The following is a 23653-nucleotide window of genomic DNA, read 5'->3' as shown; positions in this document are numbered from 1 at the left end:
GATAAAAGAAAAATAAAAAAATAAAAAGCATGTATGACGCAAAAAGGTCTATAAAAAAAAAAAAACATTTAATACGCCAGTGAGCGTGCACTACACGCACCCACCTGGACGCTATAATTAATGCACAGAATTGTGCCTCTCTTCTACACTATCTCTTGCGAGACCCACAAAAAACCAAATTCTTTTAGTACAACCTTAACCTTCTCTCTCCACTCTTCTCTTTCTTTCACATGACAAAAAGGCTGCAAAAACCATTAAAAATTCTCCTATTGTGGTTGCTCTAATAACACTCAGTCACATATTAAGTAGAATGATCAGTGTCTAGTGTTCACAAGTATAAAAATAATTTTTTTGGTACCAAAGTAAATGCTTGACATCTTTTTTGTATCTGTAACTATGTTATTGAATTATACTAAGTTTTATTGATGTTCATTTTTAAGGTAACTAGTAAAAGCAAACATACATGGTTATATCTTATACAAAAGTCATTTGGTATATTAGAAAAATTTACTCTTATTTTTCACTCTATTTAATCTTCAGCAACGCTATTAAAAAAAAATTAAGACCATCATATCACAGATCCACACTATCACTTGGTAGAGGTGATACAAAAGATTTTACTCAGAAAATTACATATATTCTTTATGACATGCTCATAAAGAGACTAATATGTGTGCTGATTGGATGACTTAATTTGTACGTATTTGATCAATTGTCAATAGCATTGACCTATTTCTTCAAGAGTTCACGCCAACTTAGTTAGCTTGTTTGGTTTATGTTCATGTAAAAGCACTTTTTTCAATTTACGATAGTCAATATTCGGGTACCAATCATAAATTTCTCAAAATTAAATATAGGGGCCAAAACAGAATTTACCAAAACTACGTGTAAATGAAAAAATTCTCCAACGGTCAGAAGGAAATAAGCACTAAATCCTCCCCGAGAAACCCAACGGTTATGTAGTCTGAAGTCTTAACTGTCGGCTCTGAGCTCCCACGCAAAAACTCATATATTCACTTTCCATTTTGTATCAGAAAGCCCAAATCGGATCATATTTCTTGGCATTCCCGAGAATGGAAGTAGCTGTAATTGATTGGAAGAATTTGGATTCAAGGTTTGTGAAGGATGACATTCTTGAACAGTTCAATGCTCCTCAGTGGGTGGATTTCTCCGGCGCCGATGGCGTCGTCGACGACGAAGCTTGGTTCTGCCGACCCGGTAATTTACCGTCTTTTCTGGGTTCGTGTACACAGAAGAGCTAATTTCACTAACTTCTGTTTTTTTGGGCTTGTTTCTGTTGCTCAGATTGCAATCATCCCAAGACTGTAGAGGATTTCCATAAAGCTGCAGCAACCCTAACTCCAAAGGTTTCAATTCCTTTCTGTTTTCTTAATATTTGATTTGGTAAAACATGTTACAAAGTAAAGAGATCCACATGTGCTATAAATAGGTGCTAGAAGACTACGAATAGGAAACAAGTTTCCATATGTATACCTCCCTAAATCCCTAAGATTGTCTAATCGGTTCCATATATTAAATATATATTCCATAACAAAACAGAACAAAGTTTCATACTTTTGAGCTGCTTGGTTCTTGAGAAATGCTAGAAAATGCAGTATAATCTGGTGCTTTTGCTTGATTCAAGAATGGTTCTAGTTATATTTCTTTGGGTAATGCTTGATTTCCTCTAGGTAGAAGATTCAACAATCAAGATTTTTTTTTTTTTTTTTTTTTTTNTTTTTTTTTTTTTTTTTTTTTTTGTTTTCAAAAAAAAAAACAATCAAGATTTTTTTTTTGGGTGTAAATTCTACTTCATATCGTTGGATTACTGCTGAATTTGGCAAATGGTTACTGTCTTTGATAGAAAAGTTTTAATTTTTATGACTAATTGCATGTCTTCTTTCAAAATTGTGACATTGAAGCTTCAGAAGTCATCTGGTGTTTCTGAGATTCCTCTTATGAGGGAGCGAATTCGAAGGTAATAGCAGCTGCTCTAGCTTTGTGCACTGTATTTCTGCAGTAATAGGATTGAAGAAAAAAAAAACCAACTTAGTTTCATATTCAACCTAATGGTTTGTTGAATGATAGGATTTTTGAAGATAGTGAGAATCAGAACCCGAACACAGGGACTCCTCCTCGATTCAAACCTAAGCTTATGATGAAGGAGGCAATCAAGTCGAGTGCGGAGAAGAAGACTGTTGATGATAACTCATTGCCAAAGGAACAGACTCCAAGGTTGAGAAGCACCAATTCTGCAAGGAATCTGTTTTCTGGTGTGGATTTGCTGGGCCGGGTGACGGAGTTTTGTAATGAGTTGAAGAAGTTGACAGTAAGGGCTAAGGAGAAGGAGAGGATTGGGAATGAGAATGTGGAGAGGACTCCATTAATGGTGAATAAACAAGAGGTGAAAGGGGAGTTTAGTGATGAAAACAAAGATTTGGCTGAGATTGAAAAGGAGAAGACTCCACTGTTTGAATTGAGTGTAAAGAAGAATGATACAATGGGAAAGAACATTCTCAAAGAAAAGCAGAGAATGAAGCAGTAAGTCTACCTTCAAATGCAATCCATATGTATATATATATTCAAGTTTTGTTGTTATATTCTAAGATTGGGCCAATGTGACTCAACTGGGATATAATGCGCATGGTCCAAACCACACTGAAAGATTGAATCCAGTTAATTAGCCAGTTTAACTCATAGTCTTATAAACTCATATGTTCTTTCTTATATTTTGAGTGTGGAACTCTTAACAGTTGTGTTAGTCAAAAACAATTAGTTTGTATCAATGAATGCATATAGAAGCCTAATGCAAGTCAAACCATTGTTATATCTGTGCAGAAGAAATGAAAATGCAGAAAACACCCCAATCACCATTGATGTGAAGAGCGCTAAGCGGACTGGAGATGAGAGCTTATCATCACAAATCCGGACGTGCCCTCCAACGCCTCAATGTTTCTCAGCCAGCCATGGCCCCCGATCAACCAAAGCTGCTACTCCACCTAAGGCTTTTCGCTCAAGGCCTCCGGTATGTCTGCATTTCTAAATGATACTTATGAGAGTGTGCATCAGTGCAAGTGTTTAGGTTCATCCATTTCTTCATACATAAATTCATTGGAGTTTTGGTTTAGGAAATGATGCAGGGAAGAGGAATTCTCCAAGAGTTGGGAAAAAGCAGCAGGAATGATAGAAAGGAGGAACCTGGAAACAAAATTAAAGATGGAGGAAGAAGAGAAGCTTCTTCTTCTGCTGTCATTGAAAGTGAAGCAAGAGGGTTAGATGTCTTCTGGTTCTTAAAGCCCTGCACACTTTCTACCTAAATCTGCATATACTATATTTTTAAATTCTATGATTCATTCATTCTTTTCTTCTTTGTTTACTCATAGAAATCCTTAGATGTTGGCAGTTAGAAATGTCTGCAGTGCCATTGTCTTTATTCTTTCTGTTATTTGAGGGAACATAAGTTGTAACCATCATCTTATAATACTTTGATTTACAAAATCACCCGCAATTGCTACTTAAAGATATGCTTTGTATAAAGCCTGTCTTATAACTTTAATTTAGACAAGATCACAAAAGGCAAAAGATCAGATCAACAATTGTTCATAATTAATTGACTCAAATTAAAAAGATCATAACTAATTGACTCAAATTAAAAAGATCGACAAACACCCCATAAAGAGTTAAACTTGAAATATTGCAGTTTGTGTTCTCATGTCAAAATAAAAAGAGATATTTAAGTCCAAGAAAATGCTTTGGACCATATCATTTACATCACCATTTTTATCTCAGATCATTTGTCTGAACCAAAAAATCCAAAAATAGCCTTCCATGGTGGGAATCTTCACCAAGAATATAATCAACTATTACAATTTACATTTTACAGCCTTACCCAAACTTGTCAAAAGAGAAATAATACTTACAAAGTGCTTCGGTTTACAAAGATTCCTTAAAATAAACAAAACAGTTTGTAATCGAACTACTAATGTAATTATAGAGAATCGAGTCTTGTATATGTGCACTAAGACAACTTAGCTGCTGCTAGGTAAGAGGAAACATCCTATCAATGCTGATACCCCTTCTCTCAGAAGCCCCTCCATGCTCTCTACAACTGAGTTCAAACTTCTCAAGGGAGGAATATATAGTGTGAGAGGGAACACTGAAATGGCCACTGCAAACAACATCTCCAACATGTCTGAACCTTATGATTAGCTTAGATAGAGACAACAACACTGGTGGGAGAAAGAGCTGTGGATTTTCTTGATTATATTGCCACTGTGTATAGATATGGATGACAAAAGCTAAGGGAAGAAAAGGGAGGTTTTGGGGTTTCTTGATTTTTATGTGGAACTTGTCTGGATGAGACTGGAAAGTTCTCCCCATTGGCAGATATAGCAGCCTCTGGATGATTGGTTTCAATGGCCCAGATTCTTCCACCTGAATCCCTTGCTCAACTCTCATGTCACTGTCGCTGCCAAACACAAATCTCATATCTTATACCAAATTATACTTTCTCTTATCTTTTTTACATTAACCACTTGCTACTCAACTCTAACTCTAAGTATCTCGAGAAACATGATTCTCATACTAAAAGATCATGAGTTTAATTTTTGTCAATACTTTCTTGATCATGTCTCACATATAAATTTGTCTAGTAGTACAGTTACATTCAACACAATAGATCCATAAATTTTACTTTGCTAACAATCTTAAGATTGTTATGAATACTAATATACAACTATACAAGTATATGAGGCTTGAAGCACAATTCATGATTTTTAATTTATAAATCAAATTTGTCATTGACATTGTGGTCTAGTGGTTCTCCCAAATAATAAAAGATCATGGTACGAGCAATATAACAAAGTCAGTATTGCTAAAATATATCAAAGTTATATACATTAAAGAATGCAATTAATATAGAGTACTTTTTTCCAACCATGTTTGGAGACGTGGCAAACAACCATTGTTGCCTTCTACCTCTGGAAATTTGGCATTGAAAGCTACCTCAGCAAGGTGAAGAAGAAGGATAACCACCACTTATATCATCTCCCAATGGGAAAACATTATGCTATTTTCCTTCTCCTCCAAAAGGATGTCTATCATATTTTAAGCATAGTGAACCTTTCTAATTTTTTTCCTTTTTTGTATATAAAAATTTTGTATAGTGGTTTGATTTCCTCTCAAGAGATAAAAATAATAATAATAAATAGCTTAGAGACTTATTTATAATGTAGTATTTATTTTATACTTTCTCAATTTTTTTCAATTCAAAAAATCAGTATTATCATCATGATTTAATTATATGATCAGTCATTCGAAATGATAACAAAGATATCATCACCCTATATCGTACTCGTAGGTGACAGCTGTCCTTTATGTGTGTACAAGTAATATAATTGTCACCTAGGTGTGCGACACAAGTGCCCCATTCTCTACCGACTATTACTATTTTTAATAATATTTTTATTATTGTACACGATGCTAAGGTACTAAACGTCAATTCCTTATCACCGACTTTGCATGGCAATTGGTAGATTCCAATGGAAGTTGCTATCTTGGGTCCCACATCTTGCTATCACAAAGCTGGTGAATGCTAATTTTTTAAAAAATTATTATGCTGTAAATAATACCCATATTGCTTTTTCAAGGGTGCAGATACCCTTACCAAATTACCCTACTTTTTGTGTGTGTGTTTTTGCTTCACATGAGGGGAGAACAAATAAGAAAGTTAAGTACATAAATCTAGGTCAAATAATAGGTCAAATAATACCTAATCCTAAGAAGATGAAAAGAAAGACCAGAAATCGAATCTCGCCAACGACAATATAAGAGCAACCTCTCAAAGTGAGGAGCTCTTTGTGCACAGTAAGCAAAGGTCTCTGTATTCAGCTGAGTTACCACATACTACCTAATTTCTACAGTATACTCTACTAGTGTAATTTGAGCTGAATTCAAATTAGTCTCATAGTGATAGAGATACTGGACATAGAAACATAATATAGAAATGTATGTGGGGAAAAAACTGATGTATCAGATAAATATTACAAATTTCATTTGAGTTTTACATCATACATAAGGCAACATGCCAGGACTAGGGATGTTTGATGCAAGCCCAGACAACAATTTAAAACATTAAAGATGTATTTAAACAAATAATGATATAATCAAATGAAATGTAATGAAAACTTGCTGGGAAATTTTGCCTTAATGCTGCTTAGCTTACCGGATTCTGCATTTGATTCCACCGGCGGCCAAAAAAATTACCTCCAAAACAGTAGTACACTACATACTTCGCTAAGAATAAGGTGAAAATGAATCTTTCTTCTTCTTCCCACTAGACTACGGGTTGATCGAGTTGCATCTGCTCAAGCCAAGTACCTATAACAGATTGATCAATGGAATCAGTCTGAGTACTGAATTTTAAACCCTCACCGGATGGAACAGCGCCCCCGGGAGCTGGCGCTGCTGCAGACTTATCTTTCATCTCAGGTGGTGATTCTTTGACAAGAGATTGGACCCATGACAGATCAGGCTCCTCGCTGTTGTTGTTGTTGAGCCGCTCGAAAGAAGATGATCTACGGAGATGACTTGGTTCATCGCCGTTGAAGGACCAGTCAGGTCTTGAGCTGGGGGAACCCCACTTAGACCAAGAATTACTCACTGGGGAGCCAACAATAGAGGTGTTGTTGTTGGAGCCAAGATCCCGAGAGCTGAGGCTGCGTAGCTGCTGATGCTGTTTCTCACGCTGAGCAAACACAGAAAGGCGGGCGCTCATTGGGGAGATGGGCTCCACGCTTCTCGGTGACATCCTTCCTGTTGATGAAACCCCAAAGGAAGCTTGCAGTAGTGGGTGGTCAGCATTTTTGGGAGAGAACATGTTGGTATTGATTGGGGAAAGCATGCTCTGCTGTTGCTGTAGTTGGCTTAAAATGGCGGATTTATGTGAAGGTGAGAAAGCAGCAGAAGCCATTGCCTGGTCAGAATAGCGAGGAGAGGAGGCTATCTCAGCAGAAAATAACTCATCAAGGTTCGAAGGGGTTAGGGTGTTAGTACAGCCAGAACGACTAAAAGAGGCAGAACCGGGACGTGGCTGTGAAAAACAAGCCATGTCGTTAAGAACCAGTTGCTGCTGGGCATCAAAATCCCGCAGCATGTTCAAGTCCTCGGGGGGAATATCCCGCACGCTGAGGGAAGACCTCAGGCGACTCGATTGAAGGTTACTACCTGGCAGATGCAGAGTTGGAATATTTGGTTGAGGCCAGGCAGGAGATGAATGAGACATTCCATTGGCAGTCGGAGACATAGGTTGATTAAATGCGGGAGACATCATAGAGTGCGAGGAGGGCGAGCCGGGAAGTAGACTCAGTGCTGCAGCCATGTCCATGACAGTAGCTGTAGCTGCAGTGGACCTAGGAGATGGAACTGCAGATCCAGTTGAAACATACAGGGGGCGAAGCTCCTCGGGCATGTGGGCAAAGAAGCAAACTCTCCTTACACAGCTGGTGCCCTCTTTGCATAAGCGTGTGCGATACTGAGCTGGGTGTAGCCAGCATTCGAAGACTCCATGAGCGTATTCGCACATATCACCTCGCCTGCAGGCGCCCTTGCGAAAATCAGGACATGGCACACAGCTATAATGGTATTTCCTAGGATCTCTTCTGCGGGCATTCTCTCCTGGGTGCACAAAAGGGCACTCGGTCCAGTCATGAGAATAGGCCCTAGAACAAGGCCTCACTTTGAAGGAGAACATCCGGAACTCATCAGTGGAATAAATGCTGTTCTTGATGTCAGGAAGAGATGGATCAATCGAGTATTCCTTCTTCTCTTGCACAGAATTTGCAGGAACATCACCGAACTTCGATGTTAGAGGATAAGATGCAGACTCTGATGGTGAACATGGTGACGAAGATAGATCAGGTGAGGAACCATTTGAAGTAGTGACATGCACCCGTAAATTGCATTCGCCAACCGATCCATCAGAAATATTGTTCAAAAGCAGTTCTTCAAGAGAAGCTCTAGCACCTGGAAACTTGGGAGGAACAACAATTACATCAGCTGGCCGCTGATCATTAGCATCCTCGATATTGGGATCAGCCCCAGCAGAAAGTAGCAATTTGACCACTTCGACAGCATGAACAGACCCACCCGATGTAGCACAGTGAAGAGCTGTGCACTTGTCAGGGCCACAAACTCTATTAACATCAACCTCAGGAAGAGAGATAAGAAACTTCAAGACATCAATACTACCATACATGGCAGCAACCATCAACGGACTCCTTTCCTCCTTAACAATCTGCTTTGCACCTTTCTTCCGCACCAACCAAATCCCAACCTCATCAACTGCAGAGCCATCACGCTCAACAGATCGCTTAAAAGCATCCAAATCATTGTTGGCAGCAAGTTCAAGCAAACTCGAAAAAGAATCATCAGTCTCAACACTCAGCTTGCTCATGTCCTTCATATTATCAGAGTTAGACCAATTCGTAGACAAACTATACTTGGATTGCTCCAGGCCACCGGACATGCTTCAGTAAACTGCAAGTCAATTAATCATCTCTAATAAACTTCTTGAACACAATAAAACAAAACCAATCCAAGAACTAGATCTCCAGAATCACACATCTCCTGCTTCTTTTCCGATGATGAGTAAATTTTCATCAAAACCCCCAACATCATGGACTAGTTACTTAAAAGTTTCTCAAACAGATCAAGCCAAAAAGAGTTTGAAGAACAAAACTACAAGATTAGTTAAACACTAAACACATGATTGATGAATCAAAGAAAACAAGTAAAGGAGGGTAAGTTAATATAAAGGATGAACAGCATACATACATTAGAAAATGTCTCCTCTTCTAAAAGTCAACAACTACACAAAAGTCTTCAACATATATCAATGCCATCCCCAACAACCCACCCCCGGCTTTATATATTTATCAAGGAAAAACAAAAAGCAAGCAGACAAACCGGCGATTCCCCCAACCCACAATTAAAAAAATCATATCGATTTCATTATCAGTCATAAATTCCGCTAAAGATTGATTCCCCACTAGAGCTCTCTCTCAGACATCCAACAAACAAGATTTATGTCAACACACCACTAACTGAAGAATAAGCTGTTACAAAAGAAGAAGAAATCTTTTAAAAGATAAGACAATAATAACAAGAATAGCATCTCATACTCTCAACATATATTCCAAAGCAGTGTCATTTTCCCCACGATTCGCAGCACGTATTTCCAAAGATTAAATCCGGAATAAAGCTGAGCCACAAAATCCATACTTTGACGTTACACACACAGCAATCATCACAAACGTTCACATTTCTCAGTAAAACTCACAGATTTCTTACAAGTAAAAATATTTTTTTTTTTTTTTAAAAAAAACTAAAATCTAGTCAATCGAAGTCAACTTGGGAGCTAAGTGAGCCAAGAGCTAATCAACAACAGATCAAAGAAGGACGCGATGAAAAGGATTCAAGCTCGAGCTTACCAATCATCAAGGCGCATCTTTTCATAGATCCACGGAGACAGACCGGAGAAATCAGTTGGTTTTCCGTTCTCATTTCATCGGCCTCCGGCGGTAGATATGTATGCAGAGGTAGAGAGAGAAAAGCGACCGGAGCCAATCGGAGCTTCGCTTCCTAAGTGGATCATCTCCATGGTTGCTCACTCACTCTAACTCCGACAACGATTGAGCAAACGAAAAATAAAAATTAAAAAAAAAATTATATATCTACCATTAAAAAAAAAGTATAAATAAATTCTAGTCTAGTCTAGTGTAGCTCAAAATGCCTCAAATATATGCGGATATATATATATATTTATATATATAAATACTCTCTATATATACAATGCGGATGTGTATGTATATGTAGAGAGAGAAAATATAGCGAGAGGGAAAGATCTAGAGAAAGTGAAAGGCAGGCATGCTGTGAGAGAGAGACAGAGCGTTGAGAGTGAGCGTTCATTTGAGTGGAAAATGCAAATGCGAGTGAAATGTAAATGGAAATGCAAATGCATAACGTGAAATGGAGCGGTAACGGCGTAACGGGTTGGGGGAGTGAAGGGATGGCGGGCTAACGGGACGGAGAACTGACGGGGATGAAATGGATTGGAATATAGAAAGGCAGGGGCCCACCAAGCAGTAATTTTTATGAAAAATTAGTATATTACTCTCCTTTTCCACTCTTAACTTTTATTCTCACACAAAATTTTTTGATATAGACACTTGTATTAGGATGCATATAAAAAAAAGTAATTTATCTCTGTCCATCACATCACTAAGTAAAATTTAGAGAGTCTATGTAGTATAACTTAATTCTCATTGCTATCTATATTTAACTTTTTGCAATTTTGAGACTATGTAGGAGGGAGAAAAAGAAATTGTGTCAAAATTTTTTTTAAAAAAATTAAAAATTTATGTGCCCGACTGGGCGCGCCAAAAATGAAGATGTTTAATTTTAATTTTTAATTTTACGCACTTTGAGGGCGGCATTTTGCACTCAACATACGAGACAAAAGAATGTTTTTTCCTTTTTTATCTCCACGCATACCCTCCAAAAAACGAGCTATTGTAGGGAGACAAGAGATCTCAAATTTCTCTCTCTTTTCACATCATGCTTGGTCCCATAAAAAACACCTAAAAACTACTACTGGGGATGCTCTAACCATAAAGAAAACTCACTACAAAATTTACCGCTAAAAAATTTACACAAAAAAATAATAACTCATGTACGTCCTTTAGTAGCTAGTTTTTAAAAATTAAGTATGAAGCATTTAACGGTTGTAATAATTATCAACAAATTGTTGATGATAAGTCACAAGGAGGTGAGAATGACGTCAATTCATCATGTTTCTAATGTCCTGTGCGACACACGTGCAACAATGGTTGAGGCAAAGGGTTACGATCCCGCGAGGCTGAGCAAGCTAAATTCAACAATGAATGGACAATGAAACTTTATGACAACTTTTTTGTTACTTTTATCACATACGTAATAAAACTTTTTTATTAAGCTCTTTTACTTAACTGCTTCTAATCTCACTAAATTGTAAGCACCAAAATTTAAGATTGCTTAATACCCTAAACTAATGATCGACTTATGATATACAAATACTAATACAATACATGGAAAGAAATGGATTGTAATATCATTCTCAAAAGCCAAATTCCATGCCTACTTTTAGTTGGTTTGTCAATTTGTATTACCACTTGAAGTATTTATTGAGTTTGGTCCTACAATTGTTGTATGGATAATATATGGTAGTAGTACAATTCACATCAATTTTGTCCTTAACCAAATGTGCAAGGCAATGATGCAAAAAGGGTTATGAATTTATTGAATGTTTAGGTAGTTCCAACGTTATATTTTGAAATTGATATTTTTGTAATAGAATAACCTTTAAATTAATTTTTGAATTCTTAGAGATTATTATTTTCTTTGACACATTAGAAAGGGTTAGGTCAAACGCACCGTCCCAAACAAATGACTAGCAAACAATCTTTTTCTAACGTTTAGAGAAGTGAAACACTGTCACATCTTCAATTAAAAGTTGTACCAAGTGTAACTGAATTAAGGGCGTACTTTGGTAATAAATCGTTATAGTACATAGTACTAATGAACCATTATAGTACATAGTACTCTAGTAGGTAGCTTAGGTATTACTACTGATATTCATAATCAATTTAACACATATCTAAGACAGATCATCAATTAGTTATAACTATGCATGTGCTCTTACTTAATGCAAATAAATATTATATGTTGGGCACATCATCTTTTCTTCTGTTGGAAGGATACAATAAGTTCAAACACCATGAATCCATCTTCCTCTTTTCTAGTTTCTATCTATTAATTTATTTGTTGGGACTTGGGGGTTATGTATTTTATTTTTTGAGTGATAAGAGAAACTAACAATCACGTTTTAAGGGTGTGTATTAGAAGCAGGATTTTTTTGGTCAGGTGAGGAAAGATTTTTCCATACAAAATAGGGTTTGAATTCTCGACCTCTCTTAAAGTACAAGATAAGAGTGTACAGTTACTCACACCAACCAAGCTGGTTATTTAATACAAAGATTTATTACAAGTAGTTGTATTCTAATAATAAAATAATGCTTGCACTGTGCATAGCAATTGAGACGTTACTAAACGACATTAACTTGTTTTTCGAGTTAATTAATGATATTCAACAACTAAACTCATTGTCCCAGCATAGCATTCAATGTCTTAATTGTCGACTAGTCCTATAATCTAAAACTCACTGTTTCATGGGTCTTACATTAATTAATAATAATAATAGCTTCTTAACTCTAACATGTAGTATCTTATGTTCTTTACAAACTGCATGACTTAGCTAAATATAGTTTATTCTTCTTCTTCTTCTTCTTCTTTTATTTTCTTTTCTTTTTATAAAAGATAATAGTAAAGACCAGAGGGAAAATGAAAATAAGAGATTTTTCCTTTAAACTCGTCAATTAAAATGTCAACGTACAGTATACCAATAATGTCATTAGAGACTCCTAACGGCCAAGCAATGCATGTGGAACGGTGTACTTAAGGTAGAGCACAGTGCACTTATTAAAACACCGACCCGTAAAGAAATGGGAGCACACATCAGTTACTACGGAACCACAACATTTAGTGAGGAGAGCTGTTGCACTTATTTGGAGGTCATTGTGCCTATTAATATTGTAACTGTTATCACTAGTATAAAGGTTGACCATATGTAACATACAATAAGGAGAGACACGCTCTAATTCTTGTACACATAACCATAGCAATACAATCACTTGTTCACTTGTTAATACTTACACGCAATACTCTCCGGCAACATTATTACCATCATAAATATTATTGAAAAGTTCTAATAATACTCAATACAGTCTTATATACAGAATAATATATATAATTTCACTGTGTATGATTAACACGATTGTCAATTGGTATTGTATAATTTTGTCTTGCTCAGAGAGTCAGAGCTGTATGCTTAATAACATGAAAGTATGGGCAGAAGGGAAAAAAAAACAGGTAATTAGGTGGAAATTGAGTATATATGCATGGAGTGATGGATGTAGGGTACGTGTTTGACTAAGGCAGCTAACCTACCTTAGAGTTATCTAAGCGATAAGGGTACCAAACAAGAGGTGTGTCTTCCATCAAATTGTGTATGGTGATAAGTTGCAATATTTCAAGACATCCCATGGAATGGCACGACATTGAAATAGATTACAAATCTATACATTAGCAAGCTCCCCAAATGGGAGCCAAACCAACAACGTTACATTATTGGTGGCATCAAGTATAATTGTAGGTTGTAGTTAATGTTGTTGTAGCAGGTTTAGGTCTTCACATTCATCCAATATTATTAGTTCAAAAAGAAATTCACTTCAATTTTGATGACTTTACACAAACTTATTTCAAAATCTTACACTAATAACTACAACGGGCATAGGGAAAATTCCATACATTTCCTAATACGAATCGGACCTTGCACTAGTTTATTTGTTTATTGTTTTTTTGTTTTTTTTTTTGTGTATTGACCAACTCAATTGAGCAATATCCAGACTTTCGATGGCACCCGACTGCCCCTACCATGGTCCTTGGAGTCTTATGTCACATCTTAAACATAGTCAATTTCATCTCCTTGGATTAGATAAGAATCAAATCATGCATCGTGTCTCTTCTAATGAAGCAAAACTTTTTGATTCTTATGAGATTGATCAAATAGTTGAGCTATGATTTGTCCACATTTATCCAATATTCAGCCAGCATTAGCGGACTTGAGCACTTGTGATTCTATTAAACTACAAATACATAGTAGACTAGTAGAGCAGTAGCTTGAATGAGTTGTTGTGAAACATGGACAAAGGCACAACAATCCTTATACCATGGACCAAGGTTCACAGGGCACTGTGGACCCTGGTGCATGTGTATAGGGTGTTTGTCTGACAGATGACATGATCAACACAACTACTTATATTAACATAACTGAATTCAAGCCTTTCAAGGGGATGATTGTAAATGAATACATTGATACACTGAGGCATAAAGCCATAAAATTAAATGAATAGGTGCATTATACAAGCTCCCAGCATTTCCACCCTATATATAATTGGAATAAATATGTAAATGTAGCACTCTCTTTCTGAGTATACAAGCTAGAGGGGAGGGGAGTGGAAGTTTTGTGTGGTATTGAAACAAGAAAATATTTCACATTTCTAATTCTTCACAACCAAATTTCACATAAACAAAACAGGTAGAATAGCCAGATGGGGGAGAAAACTGCCTGCGAATTAAACTGACCTCCGTTACTCTCTGACTTATCCAGATTGAACTGCATTTGACAGCCCTCCAGCTTCTCATCGTTGAATCGTGTTGTTAACCTAGCAATTAATACCACACTCCTGAACGTCTGGGCCTGTAACCCTGGTAGTGAACGGATCGATCCTCACCCATAACAAAGAGAAAATGGAGGCAAGAAGAATAGACCACACAACGACAATAGTGGGTGTACGGTTCTGGCGCCCCATGAGACCTTTGAGGAAAGGGTAGAGATGAATAATCACCCAGAAGGCGAAGAATAGTTTTCCGAAGAGAGGACCCCATGACTGGTAACCACTGTTGACGGCATATGAGATTCCAGCAACAACACCCACCAGATTTATGATGAGGAGTGTTGTAGGAGGTATCAAAAGAGTAGTCCATTTGAACAAGTAGAGTTCTGCAAAGTCCCCGTCTTCGTCTGACGCCTTAGATGTAACAGTGAAGTTGGTGTCAATTCCAGCAAGCACTTTAAGCAAACCTTGGAAGACAGCAAATAAGTGAGCCGAAACACCACCAATAACCCAAAACTGTTCATTCCTCCACCATTCATCGATCCCAACACCACTCCACCTCATCTCAAGTATACCAGTTGCAAAGATGGAAAGAAAGAGAGAGATAAACCAGATGCTAGCAAGATTACTAATCTGCAACAGAAAGAGTTGAGATTTCATCAGTGAGTTATAGTATATCTGCTTCCAAGAAGCTTGTGGTCTGAGTTGCAAATGCATACTGACCATTAATGTCATTTACTATCACCATTGAAATGACTATGCAGAACACATTAGAATGATTTTTCAGAACACAGAAAACATCACCATATGTAATCCTAATATGCATCATGATTCACAATTCAAGATTAACTTTCAAGTGTTGGGAATTGATAGTAATCACTCATCAACCAACCTGAAGCACATCATTAAATCCTAACCTAACTCCAATGTTGATTAGAAATTTTTGAAGGATGCAAAATTTTACTCATAAAAAGAGACCAGTCATGTCACAAAGTATATAAATGTTGATAATAGATATAAGACTACGAACCTGTGGAATGATAAACTTCCCAGTAAGTAGACAGACAGCTGGAAGTGTACAATAAATAAGAAGAGGAATGGCCGTGACTGGATAAATGGTAGTGTTAACATATGACAATCTCTCGAGCCACTTCAACCTTCCACTATACCCATACCATATGGGACAGTGTCTACTGAAAAGAATTTCCACAGATCCCAAAGCCCATCGAAGCACTTGGTTCAAACGATCTGAAAGATTAATAGGAGCAGACCCTTTAAAGGCAGGCCTCTTAGGCATGCAGTAAATTGACCTCCAACCACGGGCATGCATTTTGAACCCTGTAAGAATATCTTCTGTAACAGAACCATAAATCCATCCTATCTGCATACATAAAAAAGAAATTGTGAGCATGAAAGGATTAGCCCATCACATGACACTGCAAATTAAGTCGTAAACAAATAAAGGATTAAGATACTTATAAGACATTAAAAAAAAATAGTATAGAAGCAACAATAATTTTGTAAATCATAATCATCAGTTTGCAACAAAATATTTCTGCCTACCCCACCAGGGCACAGAGAGAGAGAGAGAGAGACCATAATGTCATTCCTAGTTGTAACAGATGTAGAAAAGGCAAGTGGAACATAGTTGTTTGAAATGAATTAATGTGTTTCAACATAAAAAGCAACTTAGCCTGCTCACAAGTCTTTTTTTTTTTCTTTTTTTCTTTTTTTTTTTTGTCTAGGGTAACAAGGGCAACCTCACATAATAACTTTGAGATGCATACCTCACTTCCCCATTCTGTTTTATCCTCGTATCCACAACTGATGACATGAATTGCCTCTTTGAGAAGATTCTCTGGAGTAGCAGACTGAGGAACACCACCATTCTCCATAAGTGTGGATGCAACAAAAACAGATGATTGCCCAAACCTTTTCTCAAGGCTCACTTGAGACATGAGTAGAGATTTTTCATCATCAAACCCGGCTCCTGTTTGGAGGAAACAAGGAAACTTTAGCACACATCAGCAATGAAATTTCTCTCAAAAGAAGCTGTTTGCTTAGACATTGTTTTAAGCTTCCATTCGCATATTCCAAATCGGATAGAACTTTAAAATGTATAACATGCATGGAAAAGTAGATTTCATTTTCAGCCAAATAATATTTGTGGTTGGTTATTCTAGAGTTTATGTAATTAACTACCCAAGTCAAGTATGAGTGTATGACTTAAGAGTTAAGACTTAGCAATGCATTAAAAGATTATTTGAAATCTTCTGCTAACAAATTAGCAAAGCAACATCTAGCAGCAGGCAAAACACTTGATTTTCTTTGGGATGATAGGGTACCTATTAAATATATACAACTTCAAGTCATTACTAGGAAAGAGAAAGAGTATTGGCTTTTACACATGTCAGTATATGACCAAGAAAGAATGATAATAAACTGATAGACATACCTTCAACTCCTTCCTCAATATCCTCCAAATTGAATATTGGCACAGTGGGATCCACATGCTTGCTAGATTTTTTCTTGTCTGAACCCTTCTTACTTGACTTAGAACTACTCTTTCTCGACCCACCACAGCAGGAAGCCAAAAACCCAGTTTTCTTTTTCTTAGGCTTGATAGGAGGTTCATAACCATATAATGCTGTTCTGTTGAAGACACATCCAGTACCCACATACACAGGTCCTTGAAGTCCATCCAAACCTCTCAAATTTATCTGTTTCAATAGAGGGATGATAAGTTCATATTCAATACCGACAGAAGATACTATAAAGCCATGTAATATGAAGATATGTACATTACATAATAACTATAATTGAGGAAAAAGACGTACATCGAAGAAAACAGTGTTACGATTGGCATATCGATCATTCCTATCAATACCATCAAATCTCTGTGGAAATTGAACATAGCAGACATATTTTCCAAGATTAGGATCCATCATAAAGCACATTGCTTCTCGCAACGCCTTGCTGTTGTTTATGTAGTGATCACAATCAAGATTCAATAAGAATGGTCCATTTGTAAGAACTGCTGATACGCGAACCTAGTAGAGAGTTCCAGAACATAAGTATACAGCACACATAGATACAATTATAGCAACCACTTCAAAATTAAACCACTCACAAGTGCATTCATAGCACCAGCTTTCTTGTGATGTTGAAAGCCTGGACGCTTCTCACGAGAAACATAGACTAACCGAGGCAGCTCATTACCATCAGTATCAAGCCCTCCACTTTGACCCAAGAAAACCTGAATGAAATAGTTAATATGTTTAGCTCTGAAAGAAGGTGTACTACAAAGGAGAAAATATAAAAATGCCAGAAGAGAAAGGCAACATTACAAGTATCATTACTGTAAACTGTCAGGAATTATTTGCATTCAAAATTCTTTTGTATAATGTTTCAAATATCATATCTAAAAGTATGGAACTATAAATTACCTGAATCATTCCTGGATGATCCCTGGTGTTATTTCCAGGCCATGGAGTACCATCTTGCATGATCCATCCTTCTTCAGGGACTTTTTGAGCCTTAGCAACAAGTGCATTGACACGTATCTTGAATTCTTCATATTCTCTCTGAAGGAGAAGTGTGCAAAGAAGCATAAAAGGCATGAACTAATGGCAAAACAACAAAAGTAATGGGTAAAAGGAAAAAATACCTTCATAGCCCTACGATCTTTCACAAAGGATGGCTGAACTTTGTCCTTCAAGTAGTCAATCTTCTGACAAAAGTACCACTCAGGAGCTCTTGGCTCAATATTGAATTTCTTACAGAAAGGAACCCATTTCCTGGCAAACTCAGCTGTTTCTGATAGAGCTTCAAAAGTCAGCATTGCAGCACCATCATCAGACACATAGCAAGAGACCTTATCAACAGGATAATCAACTGCAAGAATTGATAGGACAGTGTTTGCTGTAACAAGAGGTGGCTCCTTTAGAGGATCAACAGTACTGACAAATATATCAACAGCAGCTAACTGTGATGGCTCTCCTTCTCTATCATATCTGTTATGCATCATTTTGATTTAGACTTTAAAACCAAGCTAAAAAATTATTTAAGAAATTGGAAAAGAGAATAATCCCTTACCTAAGAGCAAGCCTATCAAGATATGTTTCACGATTTACAGGCAGCCACTTAGGGAACTGATCCAGAATCCAGGATATTGCAAACCAAATCTCACAAATCACAGATAGCAACCAGAGAGCAAAGGCATTGGGTACTGGATTTGTAATTCGATAGTGCAGGAAAATGCACAAAATAACAAGCCGCAGGACAATAACCATCCTATATGGATTTATCCTGGATGATGGAATGGAAACTTTCCTCGAAAGAGGCTGACGAGCTTCATCATTCCTGTGCCATAAAAAAATTTTGCAGATCATAAGGCTATCTACCTAAGAATGTTAAAGCACTTAATATAGTGCATTGAACAGACTGTAAGAGTTAAGCCAAGTAAAGACTGAAATGCTCCTGGAATACAGGTATTAATGGCTGCAAAGAAATCAAAGCCAATAACTACTAGGAGAGGATAAAAAATCATAAAACTTAAGTATAGAAAAGAACTCACAGCAAAGAATCATCAACAAGAATATCTGTAACAGTATCAATATCTCCACCTCCTCTTTCAGAAGGAGGACGGCTAGTAGTCAGAGGGACAGCATTCTTGTCTTGTTTCATCTTCCAGCCATCAACTCTTTCTTTCCAAGCAACATTACCCAGTCCAGGAGATCCGAATTCCCTTGTTGGATCCACAACCCTGATATTGGCTGCACAAGGAAAAGTATAACCCCAAAATTCCATTGCAAATGAAAATGCATTATATTGCCTGTATATTCAAGGCAAAGTATGTACAAGAAACTTACGTGATTGGTTTGCATCAGTTGAATGAGGTATGCGTTTCATCCCACCTCCAAGACCAGGAGATGCCATGGAAAATCGTTCAGGTGATGCTGCTGACAGTTCTCCAGAAACCTAAGGCAATACATAAATACATTAAGACTTTGTATGCTGCATCTTACATAAAAGCAGAAATTTTAAAAACAAAGAAGACAGTAATCATACATCTGTGCCATTCGTGAGCAAAGGGATGTGGTTGTGGGACACCTCTTTGTCATACTTGGGAGCTTCATTGTCTTCACCACGGCCATAGGTCATGTGCCAGCTCAACATACGCTCTGAAATCTTAAGCTTCTCATTATGATTTTGAGAAGAGTAATGAAGATCGCTGGCACCATCATCAGCATCACCATCGTCCCCCCCTTCACCATGGATTGCAGGACTTCCTGTAAGAAGCAACAGCATGAATGATAAGCCACACCTAAAGGACGAGTTTAAGCCTTTATCTCCTCAAGAACTAATAAATAAACCTTAAGCAGATCACTGCATAGTACACAATGATTAGTTGACTGTTGACCAGTAAAGAACACAACTAGAAAGCAGATCACATTTGTTTGAGTCACTTAGAATTTTCTGATAGTATAATTGCTGAAAATTCTATAATTAAAAATTCACAAGTATTTGGCTTCTTGGTTGAGGAAGGATGACATTATCAGAAGGCATTTGTATGCACCAAATGACACATTGCACAGTCTAGTTGTGCAATTCAGTTGCGAGTATTTGAATAAATCCAATGGGATCAAGCAGATTTACCTTTGTGCCTCTTGTATCTGGTTTTGCATTGGGGACAAGACTGATTCCCATCCTTTCTTTCATATTCATAGCATGGCCTGCAAACCGGAAAGGAGCAGACATCACATGCAACAAATGGCTCACCATCCACAGCTGTGCCAACACTATCACCACAAATCTGGCAGACCTGACCACCCATGGTCTTTAAAGACTTCCCCTGCATTACAAACAATCACAATTTGAGCAAATCCAATCCATTAAAAAAAACTATGAATCCTTGGCAAAAAACCTAAGACAGATAAGCCTGATTCGAGACTATGAAGATCCAATCTAAGAAACGCTACACGCATTAGTAAACCAATAGTCCATCCCATTGAAACACAACTATCCTCAAAGAGTACGAACCTTGGTTTCTCCTTCAGAATCCATCGTCACTATGCTTTGATGCGAACAATATCACTGCGATCAGATTTAACAGCCTTACTCAAATGCGCAACCGGCCGACATGCCCGACGCAATATAACTCCTGTTCCTCTCGCGCAAAAGTAACTGCGCTGAAATGAATCCAATTCAAAGATCAGATCTAGCACCGACGCATTCTCATCGATAAAATTGAAGGAAAAAAATAATAATCTAAAGTAAACAGCTAGTCAACTACTCAAATCCAGCTCAATCTATCAAAAAAAACTATGTTCAAGTAAAATCCAGAGTCTCTCATAAAAAATTTCACCAGCTTCACGATTACAAAAGTTAAAATTCAGCAAACATTATACATTGATGATTTCACTGAACAAGCAATCGAAGCGATCACCTCAATATCTGATTGATTCTCGACAGATCAACTCACCTAAACAGATGTCGGCCGAAATCCCTCCCGAGAGAGAAGATCGATCGCGATGCAGAACAGATGGCAACTCCAGCAAGAAGCCACCAGTGAGATAACTGTCAATCAGTAGCCTTCCGCGCTCTCTCTCTTTCATAAATATAAATAGAAAGTGGTACGCTTAGCTGGAGATAGATAATTATAAATGAGCCATTTACATAAATACCCTTCTCACCTCATGGTTCGCAGAATAGACAAGATTAGTATATAACGCTATAAAGGCCCATCTGAATTCTTAATATTTAATTCGTACCCAGCGGAATTGCTTGCACTGTAATTGCTCCACCGACAGCCGTTGCCTCTCATCATTTGGACTTTAGAGAGAGCCAAAAAAAAAAAAAAAAAGGGAATGTTTGTTTGGGCAAATTATTTTGTGGACTTAGGTCCACCTTACAAGGTAGATCCGAATTTAAAATACATAATTTATATATTGAACGTTTTTATTTTAAAAAAAATATATATTGAACGTTCACAACTAAATGTTCACAATTTACATATTAAATATTTACAATTTAAATTGTGAACAATCAGTATGTAAATTGTAATGGCTCCATTACGGTATAACTATTGGTTTGTTTGATTTCTGATTTATTTTATTTTTTCGGTAATGATTTTTTTTTTTAGGTGTTACAACTTTTAACGGTAGCGATAATGACTGAATTAAGCGCAATTGACAGTAACAATAGTGAGACACTAATTGAGATATATGAATAAAATGATAATTAAAATTATAATAAACTTTTATGATACGAGAAGGGATAATGATAAAACATACAAATTTTTATGAATATAGAGTATTATTGTGTATAATATTATAAAAATTTAGTTTTAATACATGAAAAGCAAAATAACAAAGAAAGTTATATTGTATAGGTGATATATTGCGAGTTAGATTGCTCTATTTTGATCAAAAAAGCATTGTATTTAATATTTGAATTAAATTGAGTAAGATTTGTCTAAAATGATTAACATTCTAATAAAAGTAATTAGGACAAAATTTATCACGTAACAAACTAACAGTGACATATTAGATAAATTGACATTTTTTCTATTACAATTTACTAGCATTTTCGTCCGTGCGTTGCACGAAATGAATTTGTTATAATATTTTAAGAATATTTGGATCAATATACAATTATATAAATTATAGCATCGAATAGTATATAGCGAAATTGATCAAATTGGTTGGAATGTTTTCTAATGTTTTCTTTGCTTGAATTATAGCAAATAATTATCCAATTACCCGTGCGATTCACAGATAAATTTTTGTATTATTTATTTAGATAATAAAATTAAAGAAAAATTATTTTAAAAAATTTAATATTGAACATGTACATTTATTTGATTATAAGATTAGTGCAAAAGTATCACTCAATTAATTGAATAATATATGACTTGTTTGTTTATAATTATCTATAAAAGATCGATATTTATATAACTTAAGTAATTATATTATTACAAAAATAAATATGGAAAAATGAGAAATAATTTAACTTTAATTAATACCGAGTATAAAAATAAATTCAACGACCAATATTTAGCTTAATTACCATAATAATTATTAGTCAATTACTATGTTCATTTCGTTTCTCCTAATATTTCATTTCCTTTTGAATGTTCATTTCCCTTTTCCTTCATAAAAAGAATTAATATTATTTTAATTTTCTTTTTCCTTCATAATTTTTTCCTAATCATTCATTCGATGGTTACTAATTTTTTCGTAGGGAAAAGTTGTGTTATATTTCCAGTGAAATATTAATATATTCATTTCATTTTTCCTTCATCAAAAGAATTAATATTGCTTTATTTTTTCGGATAATTGCCAATTAATTGGCCTGATTCCTTGCCAATTAGTAAGAAAATATTAATAACAGATTCTCGTGTAATATTTATTTCCTTTTCCCATAAAATTTAACATTAATTTCCATATTAATTTCCTGTTGAATATATTTTCAGTGAAATATTAATAAATTCATTTTGTTTTTCCTTCTAAATAATTAATATAATTCTAATTATAATATAATTGTCGATTATATTTCCAGTGAAATTGAATATATTTATTTCCTTTTTTTCTTCATAAAAAATTAAATATTCATTTCCATTTTCTTTTTCCTTCATAATTTTTTCCTAATATTTCATTTGGTGGTTACTAATTTTTGCATAGGGGAAGCTATGTTATATTTACAGTGAATTTTTATTATTAATCTCCTTTTTCAGTTGGCCTGATTTCTATGCCAATTAGTAACATTAGTAACATAATATTAATAACATATTCCCGTGTGTAATATTTATTTCCTTTTTCATTCATAAAAAAATTTTAATATTCATTTCCATATAATTAATAAGTAATATAATTATAGAAATATAATTGCCAATTATATTTCCAATGAAATATTAATATATTCATTTTCTTTTTCATTCATAAATATTAATATGATTGATATAATTATAATGATTTAATTATCAAAATAAATTCATTTTCTTTTTCGTTTAATTTTCAATCAAATATTAATATTAATTTACTTATTCAAATGGCCTAAATTCCGTGACGTTTAATTTTCAGTTAATTATTTTTTTAATATTCTTTTTTTATTTATAATTTCACCTCTCAACATGGTATGAATAAACGAATAAAACAACTGCATATTCAAAGTAATGTAAAATCATTAAATGTTAAGATTAAAATAAATCACACAAATTTAAAATTTGAAAATTTTAATGCCCAAAAACATAAATGTCTAGGATTTCAACATGAAAATATTTTAAATACTTCTCAACTTTCACATCTCTAAACAGATCCACT

At 35.6% G+C, this 23653-nt stretch overlaps 3 protein-coding genes across 4 annotated transcripts; 1 reads left to right on the top strand and 2 right to left on the bottom strand.

Moving 5' to 3' along the window:
* The first annotated feature begins 970 nt into the window (after positions 1-970).
* On the top strand, positions 971-3506 carry LOC115997372. The gene is made up of 6 exons (XM_031236917.1): positions 971-1218; positions 1306-1367; positions 1923-1978; positions 2089-2541; positions 2839-3025; positions 3129-3506. Exons 1-6 carry the CDS (start codon positions 1074-1076, stop codon positions 3315-3317), a joined length of 1092 nt encoding a protein of 363 aa, XP_031092777.1. The 5' UTR covers positions 971-1073; the 3' UTR covers positions 3318-3506.
* A 2503-nt stretch (positions 3507-6009) lies between these two features.
* Positions 6010-9937, bottom strand: LOC115996672 (zinc finger CCCH domain-containing protein 30-like). Its single transcript, XM_031236023.1, has 2 exons — positions 9489-9937; positions 6010-8535 (listed from the first exon to the last, which is right to left on the bottom strand). Exon 2 carries the CDS (start codon positions 8522-8524, stop codon positions 6335-6337), a length of 2190 nt encoding a protein of 729 aa, XP_031091883.1. The 5' UTR covers positions 8525-8535; positions 9489-9937; the 3' UTR covers positions 6010-6334.
* Positions 9938-13953: 4016 nt separating this feature from the next.
* On the bottom strand, positions 13954-20963 carry LOC115997142 (cellulose synthase A catalytic subunit 3 [UDP-forming]). 2 transcript variants are annotated; one of them, XM_031236649.1, is made up of 15 exons: positions 20815-20963; positions 20373-20521; positions 19989-20184; positions 19401-19621; positions 19202-19310; positions 18907-19105; positions 18426-18692; positions 17998-18343; positions 17777-17914; positions 17461-17586; positions 17168-17380; positions 16786-17050; positions 16118-16320; positions 15361-15711; positions 13954-14963 (listed from the first exon to the last, which is right to left on the bottom strand). In XM_031236649.1, the coding sequence occupies exons 2-15, from the start codon at positions 20394-20396 to the stop codon at positions 14379-14381; spliced, it is 3243 nt and encodes a 1080-aa protein (XP_031092509.1). In that variant the 5' UTR covers positions 20397-20521; positions 20815-20963; the 3' UTR covers positions 13954-14378. The 2 variants fall into 2 exon arrangements, with proteins under 2 accessions (XP_031092509.1, XP_031092508.1); XM_031236648.1 differs by having other exon boundaries at positions 14379-14963; positions 20373-20516; positions 20815-20948.
* Positions 20964-23653: the final 2690 nt, after the last annotated feature.

The sequence above is a fragment of the Ipomoea triloba genome, chromosome 11, assembly GCF_003576645.1.
Source record: "Ipomoea triloba cultivar NCNSP0323 chromosome 11, ASM357664v1".
Classification (NCBI taxonomy): domain Eukaryota; kingdom Viridiplantae; phylum Streptophyta; class Magnoliopsida; order Solanales; family Convolvulaceae; genus Ipomoea; species Ipomoea triloba.
The sequence above is the reverse complement of the archived record's forward strand: the minus strand, read 5'-3'. Positions and strand labels throughout refer to the sequence as shown.